We start from the raw sequence: 11,740 nt of genomic DNA, 5'->3' as shown, positions 1-11,740 counted from the left end.
TGTTGCTATTGCTTAAATGATATTTATTTTTCTAGTTATACAGTTAAATGTTAGTTTAACATTTGGGCTGCAATAATTTTTTTTTAAGTTTATTGGGGGTGCTAACTGTTAGCAAAGTTACGTAGATTTCAGGTGTACAATTCTGTAATACATCAACTGTATATGACATTGTGTGTTCACCACCCAGAGTCAGTTCTCTTTCCATCACCATATATTTCATCCCCTTTACTCTTATCTACCACCCCTGTTCCCGCTTACCCTCTGGTAACCACTAAACTATTGTCAGTGTCTATGAGTTTTTATTTCTTCATTTGTGTGTCTTGTTTTTTTGTTGTTTACAGTTTTATATACCACATACCAGTGAAATCATATGGTTCTCTACTTTTTCTATCTGACTTATTTCTCTTAGCATTCTAATCTCAAGATCCATCCATGTTGTCGCAAATGGTACTATTTCATCTTTTCTTTTGACCGAATAGTATTCCATTGTGTATATATACCACAACTTCTTTATCCATTCATCTATCGAAGGACACTTCAAAGTGTCTTCGAAGGACACTTTGGTTGTTTCCATGTCTTGTGTATTGTCCATCACACCTTGTGTATTTTCGGAAGACACAATTTAGTCCATAGCATTCTGATCCTGGCCCCCCAAAGTCATGTCCTTTTCACAGGCAAAATACACATTTCATCTCAACAGCCCCGAAAGTCTAATTTGAGCATTAACCCTAAAGTCTAAAGTCTCATTTGAATATCCTCTAAATCAGATATGGATGAGGTTCAAGGTACAAATCTTCCTGAGGCAATTCCTCTCCAGTTGTGAACCTGTGAAACAAGACAAAAGTATTTCCAAATTACAATGGTGGGAGAAGCATAGACAGTCCCATTGTAAAAGGGAGAAATCAGAAGAAAGTGGTAATGGGTCCCAAGCAAGTCCAAAATTTAACAAGGCAAATTTTATTAGATCTTAAGGCTCCACAATAATCCTCTTGGTTCAGTACTCTGCCTTCCAGGCCCACAGGAGTCGCAGCATCATCCCCACAGCTCTAGGTGGGGGTCCTGCCCCCAAGGCTCTGCCAGGAGGTCTTGCCCCAAGACCTCTGGCAGAGGCCTTCTGTCTTTGTTGAAATTGAGACAGTAGCTCTGATGGCCTCTGAATCACCTTTGGGTCATTTTTCCCTCTTGAAGAAGAGCACATGTTCGCAGTCAAATAGCTCTGTACAGTCCTGTCAAATCCAAGAAGTCCGACAGCCTTCTTTCAGTTTGTCCCATCTGTCCTCTTCAGTTCAAACTGGCATTGTTTCTGCTCGTATAATGTCATTAGCTCTTTGTGGAGTGATGGTCCAGCCATACCCTTGGTGTTCTCTTCATAACATGCTATCTAATTTTTTTGCAATATGGATAGGCTGAAAATTTTCCAAATCTTTCGGTTCTGGTTCCTTTTTGCAATTCCTTTCTCAATTCATAGCTCTCCTTTTGCATTTTACTATAAGTAGTCAGGAGGAACCAAGCCATTCCTTCAATACTTTGTTTAGAAACCTCAGCTCAATATCCAGTTTCATCACTTGCCAAGTTCTACTTTTCACAAACAGTTCAGTCAGGTACTTTACCATTTTATAACAAGGATCATTTTTCTTCCAGTTTCCAATAACATGTTTCTCATTTCCATCTGAGACCACCAAAATTGCCCTTAACGTCCATATTTCTAGTATGCATCTCCAAACTCCTTCAGCCTCCACCCATTACGCAGTTCTAATGCCTCTTTTCTAGGTATTTGTTATAGCAGTATCTCCCCTTCTCAATATTAAAATCTGCCTTAGCTTGGGCTGCCATAACAAAATATCATGGATTGGGTGGCTTAAAATAAATTTATTTCCTCACTGGAGGCTAAAAGTCCAAGATCAAGGGCTAGCATGGTCTGTTTCTGGTGAGATATCTGATTTATAGATGGCTACCTTCTTGCTGTGTCCTCATGTGACAGGGAGAGTGAGGGAGTGAGTGAGCTCTCAGGTGTCTCTTTTAATAAGGGCACTAATCCTATCATAAAGATAACACTCTTGTGACCTCATTTAACCTTAATTACCTCCTAAAAGCCCTCTCTCTAAATACAGTCACATTGGAGGTTAGGGCATCAACATGAATTTTCGGGAGACAATTCAGTCCGTAACACTATAGGAAACTTAAATTATGTGCACATAAATTATTATTTTTTTTTAAATTAACTTTATTGGGGTGACAATTGTTAGTAAATTTACATAGATTTCAGGTGTACAATTCTGTATTACATCGTCTATAAATCCCATTGTGTGTTCACCACCCAGAGTCAGTTCTCCTTCCATCACCATATATTTGATCCCCTTTACCCTCATCACCCCCCCCACCCCCTTACCCTCTGGTAACCACTAAATTATTGTCTGTGTCCACATAAATTATTTTTAAACGATAGCATATTGCAAGCTTTTTAAAAACCCTAATACATCCTCATGTGCTCTACATAATTAAATTTTTCTGTGATAGTTTTTAATGGTTACGCATAATTTTTAAATTTTTTTTGGAATTTTAGTTATAGTATATTTTTTAGTGTTATCAACAATGCTCCTAATAAGCATATAAGTTCCTTCTTTAAAGAAATTGAATATGACTTGTATTTTCTACTTATGCTGTAATCAATTACCACATATTTAGTGGCTTAAAAGAACCCAAATTCTTTTTTTTTTAATTTGACCAAAGGATCTTTTAAAAATTTTTTTTAAATTAAAATTTATTGGGGTGACAATGGTCAACAAAACTACATAGGTTTCAAATGTATAATTCTATAATACATCATCTATATATTGCATATGTGTTCACCACCCAGACTCAGTTCTTCCATCACCATATATTTGACCCCCTTTACCCTCTTCTACCATCCCCCCTCCCCTTATCCTCTGGTAACTCAAATTTATTCTTACCGTTGTGGAATCTGAAATCAGTTTCACAGTCCTAAAATCAAGCTGTCAGCAAGCCTGCATTCCTTCTAGAGGAAATGCCTTTTCAAGCTTCTAGAGGCCACCTGCATTCCTTGGCTTAATAGCCCATCTTCAAAGCAGTGTAGCATCTTCCAGTCTGTTTCCATGGCCTTTTTCTCACTGTCTCCTACTGCCTCCCTCTTAAAAGGACAGTTGTGATTACATTTAGGGACCTGTCAGAGGGTCCAGGATAATCTCCCTACCTCAACGTCCTTAATTTAATCGCGTCTTTAAAGACCCTTTGGCATGTAAATTAGCATTCACAGATTTCAGGTTTAGGTTATAAACATCTTTAGGGAGCCATTATTCAGCCCTTCAAATCTTTTGATAACATGATGCAAGAAATAATGATCCTTGGCTGATTCATAGGCACATGAAAGTTTTAAAAGCACCAGACAGACCTGATAACATTTTAAAACTCATAGTCATTCCCATTTATGAAATGAAAAAGAAAGGATATGAGAAGAAAGGATTCCTTAGTTTTTTGAAAGCTTCATTTTTCAAAGAGTATTATTCTTTCTTAGTTATAAGATACATGAAGTATAAACTCCCCCCACCCCCCCCAGCCCCCACCCCCAAAGTCTTTTCTGTTACTTGGTTTCAAATCATGGTGTGATAGAATATCTGTCATCCCACAACTTATATGAGCTTGCCACCTAATGCAAGCAGTAAATTAGTTAAAAAGTCTCACCTGGCCAACCAGTGATGGCATTCATCTTTCATCTTGTGGATAGACAGTGTGGTAACTCAAAAGATGTATATTGGCTTTTACTCCTTTTTATGCCATTGCTACAATAACCCTTTTTGGTAATGCATTAATACACATAAATATATTTGCACACAAAAAACACTTCTTCCATATTGCTTTTTAAAATGTCAGTTTCATGTTTTAGAATGTCCTGACTACAGTTGGTACAACACAGGCCATTAATAGAGGTTACTTTAAAAAGTACTCATCCTGGGCAGTTTGAATCGCGGTGCGACGAAGGAGTAGGCGGTGGGATCTCGCTTGGTGTTTGATTAGTCCTTTCTCTGCCTTGCTTGTTTGAGCTTCAGCAGAATTTGAAATGGCTGGCGGTAAGGCTGGGAAGGACTCCGGAAAGGCCAAGACAAAGGCGGTTTCCAGAGCCGGCTTGCAGTTTCCGGTGGGCCGTATTCATCGACACCTGAAATCTAGGACCACTAGCCATGGACGTGTGGGCGCGACTGCCGCTGTGTACAGCGCAGCCATCCTGGAGTACCTCACCGCAGAGGTACTTGAATTGGCAGGAAATGCATCAAAAGACTTAAAGGTAAAGCGTATTACCCCTCGTCATTTGCAACTTGCTATTCGTGGAGATGAAGAATTGGACTCTCTCATTAAGGCTACAATTGCTGGTGGTGGCGTCATTCCACACATCCACAAATCTCTGATTGGGAAGAAAGGACAACAGAAGACTGTCTAAAGGATGCCTGGATTTCTTATCATCTCAGGACTCTAAATACTCTAACAGCTGTCCAGTGTTGGTGATTCCAGTGGACTGTATCTCTGTGAAAAACACAATTTTGCCTTTTTGTAATTCTATTTGAGCAAGTTGGAAGTTTAATTAGCTTTCCAACCAACCAAATTTCTGCATTCAAGTCTTAACCATATTTAAGTGTTACTGTGGCTTCAAAGAAGCTATTGATTCTGAAGTAGTGGGTTTTGATTGAGTTGACTGTTTTTAAAAAACTGTTTGGATTTTAATTGTGATGCAGAAGTTATAGTAACAAACATTTGGTTTTGTACAGACATTATTTCCACTCCGGTGGATAAGCTCAATAAAGGTCATATCCCAAACGAAAAAAAAAAAAAGTACTCATCCTGGGAAGAGTAAACCAGTACTAGTAATTCAAACTTTGCTCTCTGAGAAACCCTTTCCATACTGATGCACTTAGAAAATAAATTTGATTCCAAATAAGTTATTAAAGATATAAAATATAAAAAGGGTTTAGAATGAAAAGCTCAGAGGACCTAACGCAGGATTTTGGTTTTGTTTTTATTTTTAGGATAGAGACTTAACATTTCAAATACAACAATTATAGACTTTTATTGTTAGAGGAAATCTTAGAGGTTATCCTGCCAATATCTTTAATGCATTAATCTCTAATTTTTAAACATGCAGATAATTAAAAATTTGTTGGTTTTACAAACATTTTATCTTTTTTGTGAAGTATTTTCCCCCCAAAATATTATGACTATTAGCTTGAATTTTGGGAATATGTAACTTAAAACTTACTTATATAGTGCCTTATGATTTTGAAACATTTTTATGTTATTTAATTTGATCCTTCTACCAACTCTCTCAGGTAGACGTGATAAATTGGCACATCTACTTTTTTCCCTCTGTGTATTCATCTACTGCCCAACACATGCACACTTGTTGAATGAATAAATATTTCAAATAAGATTAAGAATAAATTCTGTTTTTCCAATGATCAGATAAGAACACTTTGGTCATGCATAGGATAGTGTTTCCCTGCATTTTTTAATTATAAAATAAATATATAACCATTTAAAATGGCTTTCTTAATTTCAATTTTTTACTTTTTAAAATTGTGATAAAATAGATATAACAAAATTTACCATTTTAACGATTTTTAGTGTTCAATTTAGTAGCATTAATCACATACACAATGTTTTACAACCATCACCACTATAAAACTTTTTGTCACTCCAGACTCTTCCCATTAAGCTTTAACTCCATTTTTCTCCTCCCTCCAGCTCCTGGTAATATCTGATCTATTTTCTGTTTCTATGAATTTGCCTATTGTATATATTTCTTATAAGTGGAATCATACAATATTTTTTCTTTTGTGTCTGATGTATTTCATTTAGCATGTTTTCAAGGTTCATCCATGTTGTAGCATGTATATCCATTCATCTGTTGATGGACGTTTGGGTTGTTTGTAATAGTGTTTTAATGACTTATAAATTTGAGTAACACTTTTTGTTTTCTGAACCTCTTACTGATTTTTGTTGTTTATCAAGTTTGGCATGGTTGATTTGTCTTTGGAATATTTTTAAACTGTTCCTACTAGCTTAAATTTTAACCTTAATAGATATTTTCATTTCTTAGATCAGCTATTTTAATTTTCTCTCTAATTACTGTATTTTATTTTTCTTGTTAGTAATGTTCTTACTAAAATGTTTACCAGTGATATAATTACAATTATTTACCAGTGATAAAATTATGGTATAATGGGTAAAAAGAAAATAGGACTAGATTTAGAAGACCTGCATTCTAATTCCAACTGAGACATTAATCAGCCATGTCAGTTTTGGCACCTTTATTTTCTCATGCCTTTACCTTACTTATAAAACAAGATAGGACTAAATGATTGCTAAATTCATAGGTTGAAATTTTGTCATTTCTGCTTTTGTAGAGGCATTATTATTCACTTTAAATGAGCACTAGTGGAAATATAAAAAAGAGTGACATTTACACATTTTTATTTTCAAAATCAGTAATACTAGGGTTTCCATTCCAATGGATTGCATTTCAGTTTTGAGACATCATGTTGAAATGTTCTGTTGCTTTAAAAAAAACATTATGAGTTGCAGAAGAGAGGCTAGCTTTTCATAATATGTATTTTTAGTTAACGTCAGTGCCTAAATTTACTGTTACTGTTAAAATTTACAGAACATTTTGCTCCCTCAGCACTAATTTTGGCATAAAACATGTTGACAAGATTTCATGTATTTTTGACCGCAGTATATTCCTTTGTCTGTTTCCAGATTTAATTCACCATTGACATAGACCTTTTTGTGCTTCAACTATCCATTTGACTGTCATGTGTAGTAAGATGTGAGTTTTTAAATGCACTATTGCTTCGATAGTGATTTTATATGTAACATTTTATGAGACTATAAAAGAGCTTGAGAATCATGGAAGTTATGTCCTACCTACTTTCAAAATGAAAAATTAACACAGATAAAAGATAAAAGATAAGTAGAAAAGCAAAGAGAATTTGTATTAAGTCATATAAACCAAGGCAAAGAAAAAAAAACATAATTGGTTATATAAGTCTTGGTCTAATGATAGGAAGTATACCATAAATTCTTAAAGAAAAAATGATTTTTTTGTCTTTGTTTTTTATTTGTTTGTTTTTTAATAAGTAGTATTTACACAAGATTTTAAATTCAGTAAAAAGTAAATCTTTTCTCCCCTGTCCCTTAGTCACTCAGCTCATTTTTTTGGCAGCAGCCAACATTACCAGTTTTTTGTGTGACCTTCCAGAACTATTCCATGTATCTAAAATATAAATATAATTTTTCTTCAACACCTAAGTCACAAAATTTCAACACCCAAGTCTGTAAATTATTTTTGTATCTGTACATATAGAATTTTTCTCAATTAAAAAATTGCTGGGTGATACTCCATTGTACAAATATACTATTATTTAATCATTCTTTTATTGACAGATATTTAGGTTAACTACATTTTAAAATTTTGATGTATGTTGCCCAGATTATCCTCTAGAGAGACTACCAATTAATACCTCCACCAATGATGTTTGAGAGCGGTTGTTTCTGCACACCCTTGACAACACAGTATTTTATCTTTTTTTGCCAATTTGATAAGTTTATGAAAGTGACATCTCATAGTATGATATTACATTTTCTAGTTCATTTTTTTATATTAAGTGATGTTGGATATCTCTTCATCTGCTTATAAGTTATTTCCTTTTCTATGAACTGGCTGTTTATATTTTTTCCATTTTTCTGTTGGGTGGTTGATCTTATTAATCTGTAAGAGTTCTTTACATGTTAAGGAAGGTATTAGGCCTTTGTGACATGGCAAATATTTTTCACAGTTTGTCTTATTTTTTGCCTCACAGAAATTTGATTTTTATATAGTTTTTCACTTTTATTTTGTTTCTGAGTTTTGTGTCCTATTTAGATCTTCCCACTCCATGATTATTAAATTCTTCCATTTTTTCTTATAGAACTTTCAATAAGTGTTATTTTATGTTTAAATCTCTCTGGAATGGATTTGGAGGTTTGCTATGGCTTTGAATTTTGAATTTGACAGAGGGTCTTTGATTAAAGTGCACTCAGTGGTATCTTAGAAGGCAGTTTTATGAAAAATGCCAGTGAATCTATCTTACATCAGCCAAAACATCAGGCAAGTTCTAAAGAGGACAATTAGTGCAACGGCTAATACATTTTTCTTCATGAAGTTTTGGGTTTCTTGATTTATTTCTTGGTTATTTTCAACCAATACTTCTTTTTCATGGGGATGATAGTTAGATTAGAAAATAATGGATAAGGAATTATCTCAAGGTGATGAAAAGGAGGGTGTTGATTTGTAATTCAATCCTGACTTTCTTCTCAGCTCCAGATTGGTATAACTAACCATCAACTTGACATATTCACTTACACGTGTAATAAGTATTTCAAACTTAACCCCTGAAGTCACCCCCCAAAGAAGTATATCTCCTATATCAGTATGTGCCACTATCCATACAAGTTTTGTCTGAACCAAAAATTGAAGACACTCAATTTCTTTCATATCCTCTGTTACATCTAATCTATTAGCAAGTTCTAACTGTTATACTCAAAATATGTCTTAAACATAGTTTCTCCATTGCCATTTGCTACCACTAGACTGTAAGTCAAAGTCTTTTCTCACATAGGCTATAGCAATAACCTCCCAATTAGTCTCCGTACTTTAACTCACCTCCCTTATAATATGTTTCCTACAACAGGAGTCAGAGGAATCTTGTAAAAAGATATTATCAGTTCATATTGCTTACCTACTTTCAACTTTCCAGTGGCTTCCTATTACACTTCGAATAAAAGCTGGACTCCTTATGAAGGCTCAACATGACCTATCTTCTGCTTTCTTTTCTCATGCTCACATGATGCCATTCACTCCTTTGCTGCCTATGCTTCAGCCACATTGAACTTTGTTCTTCAAATATACAGTTTCATTCTTGCGTTAGGACCTTTATACCAGCTTCTCTGGGTTTCCATGTGGCTCACTCCTTGTCTTTTAGATTTAGCTCAGATTTTACCTCCTTGGAGAGGCCTTCACTAGCCATCCTAGATAATGTTGTCCTCCCTTATCACTATCACAATACCCTAATTTTAGTCATTGCATTTGCCCCTGTCTGAAGGCATTCTTTACTGACCTATTACCTAACTCTCCCACTGGACTGTAAGCCCCATGAAAGCAGGGACGGTGTTTACTGTTGTATCCTCAGTGCTAGAACAGTATCCCTGGCACAGAACTGGCTCTCAAATATCTAATGAAAATGGAAGTGAAACTCTATCACCCATGCGCTAAACTGAAAGACTTGGCTATGCTCCCAAGGATTCCTTGATTTGCTTAACCTAGGTAAAGTACAGTGTTAATCATGGAGGAAGAAACACTTTATAAACTTATTAAAAACTGGACCTTTCATCAATGCATTTGTTTTTCTAACCTGGTTTTTATGTTTACTTACTCGTTCACTATCCTACCAAAATTGTATACAAAGTTCAATAGAATTGATTGTCTTGTAGGCCTTTTTACCTTACTATTCTCATTCTTGAAGCAACATTTGACACTTTGAAACTCTCCTCTCTTGGCATTCCTGGTACTAGACCATCCTGCTCCTCTGCTTTCATTGGATACCCCTCTAGTGTACATTCACAGGGTCTTTTTTGACAATCAGCATACACGTCCCCATGCTAATAACTCTCCATTTCCCTTTTGTACAGTTGTGTTTCCCATTCTCCAATGTATGCAGTCTTAGTGGGATTGTATATTCTGATGCCTTGCCCTCTATTAGTGAAGGTAGGCACATGACTCAAGCCAAGTCAATTGAACTCATCCCTGGACTTTGAAACTTAAGTGGGGGATCCAGGTTGGGAGAAAGTGGTTGAAATGCATTTATTCTAGCAGCAATGACTGAATAAGATAGTTGAGGAGTTTCTACTAAACAGATATCTGGAGTGACTCTAATTCTGCTAATAGATTACTTCAATAGCCCTTCCATAAATTGTCTCTTTGTTTAAATCAGCCAGAGTTGGCTTCTGTTTATAACGAAAGAATCTGTGATCTACACTTTTCTCTCCAACCTTTCTCTCCAGAATTATCCTAGTTCCTTATTTTAGTTGCCACGTTAATCTTTTTTGTATCCCAAATCAACATATTAAGCTCTATCACCCGTGCTCCAAACTCACTGCAGTCCATTTATAATTAACATGTTATATAGTTCTATCAAATATTTGACATATCTAAAACCAACCCCATTTTCCTCCAATCTAGTTTATTTTCTACTTCATTTCTCTTAACGTACTTTCATGATGACTACACATTTAATTAGTTGCCAAATTATTAATTGTATGAGAGTGCCAGTAAGTTGTACTCTAAGAACTTGGAAGTTAGAGAAATAAGTTTGCTCTCAGAATTAAACTGAAATCTTTAAAACCATTATGAATTGTAGCGATAGCATTTATTGCATGATTACTATATTCCTTTATACGTGGCTTACACGTGGTTGGAAACCACCATTCTTTGACACTCCTCCCATCAGGAGGTGGGGTGTATTATGTGTTTCCCCGAAATAAGACCAGATCTTTCTTTGCTCCAAAAGATGGATTAGAACTTGTGTTCGGGGGATATTGTCCTGAAAAATCATGCTAGGGCTTATTTTGTGGTTAGGTCTTATTTTGGGGGAAACACGGTATGTCCCCTTCTCTGGAATCTGAACAGGCTTGTTACTGCTTTGACCAGTAGAGTACCACAGAAGTAATGCTATTGACTACGACACCAGGTCATAAAAGGCTATGCACCTTCTGTCTTGTTCATTGGAACACTCACTCTTGGAACCATTCCTAAGCCACCATGTAAGAAGTCTGCCTACCCTAAGGCCATCATATTGGAATCATTACATGTAAGCATTATAGTTGACAGCCCTAGCTGAGCTCCCAGTCAACTGCCAGCTTCAACTGCCAGTTTGGCAACACAATCAAATTAATATCTTAAAAACAATTTGCATACTAGTCATTTTTCCACTCAATTATTTTCAATATAAATGAAAAATGTATAATGTGAGTGAGGCATCTTGGACACCTAGCCCATTTGAACCTTCAGATGATTCTCTCCCACCGACTGGTATCTGAGTACAACCTCATGAAACCTGCAAGTGAGAACCACCTAGCTGAGCCCAGTCAACCTATAGAGCTGTGAAATAGAGTAAAATGGTGGGTTTTTTTAGTCACTAAGTTTTGAGGTAGTTTGTTATGCAGTAGTAGACAGCCAGAACAGCCACGTTAGAGCCTCTCCGGGTGGGTTGCCGGCTCTTCCCAAGTTGTGTCTTCAAGTGCCGTAGAATTTCCAATCTTCCTTTAAAGTGTCTTAGCTCCTTCTGTTCATCTTCATTCCCACTGGCACTGTTCTTTTCTCTATTCATTATCTCCCATTGCCCAACTGATTTTCAACCTTCAATCTCTCTTATTTAATCTACCCTGTACTCATCTGAAAGAATGTATATTAAATTTTCTTAAAACAGTTTTCATCATGTTTTTTTCAAATTCTATTTTTTTGCCAATACTTGGAACACATTATTGTAATTTCATCTCCCAGTACAGCTTAGATCAAATCTTGAACTTTTGCCTATGCCCATAGGCTTTATACCTTAAAGAATCATGAAGTTATTGGCATATATTTACAGAGACACAAAAATTTCAGAATTTCATGGGACAATTTTAAAAAATATTT

The 11,740-nt window shown here is 35.6% G+C and overlaps 2 protein-coding genes across 2 annotated transcripts in view; one reads left to right on the top strand and one right to left on the bottom strand.

Annotated features, from left to right (window-relative positions):
- Positions 1–5: 5 nt before the first annotated feature.
- TRIM37 (tripartite motif containing 37) overlaps positions 6–11,740 on the bottom strand; it is a 238,113-nt gene continuing 226,378 nt past the window's right edge. The window contains exon 26 of the mRNA XM_081029027.1: positions 6–825. Within this exon, the coding sequence (XP_080885153.1) occupies positions 764–825 (62 nt within the window). The 3' untranslated portion in view covers positions 6–763. The remainder of the gene's footprint in view (positions 826–11,740) is intronic.
- Positions 3,970–4,818, top strand: LOC308488832 (histone H2A.Z-like). Its single transcript, XM_081029031.1, has one exon. The coding sequence runs from the start codon at positions 4,076–4,078 to the stop codon at positions 4,451–4,453; it is 378 nt and encodes a 125-aa protein (XP_080885157.1). The 5' UTR covers positions 3,970–4,075; the 3' UTR covers positions 4,454–4,818.

This window comes from Rhinolophus hipposideros (assembly GCF_964194185.1).
Source record: "Rhinolophus hipposideros genome assembly, chromosome: 20".
Classification (NCBI taxonomy): Eukaryota; Metazoa; Chordata; class Mammalia; order Chiroptera; family Rhinolophidae; genus Rhinolophus; species Rhinolophus hipposideros.
The sequence above is the reverse complement of the archived record's forward strand: the minus strand, read 5'-3'. Positions and strand labels throughout refer to the sequence as shown.

Coding starts and splice junctions, on each gene's coding strand:
- LOC308488832 (XM_081029031.1), top strand. CDS start 4,076: ATGGCTGGCGGTAAGGCTGGGAAGGACTCCGGAAAGGCCAAGACAAAG.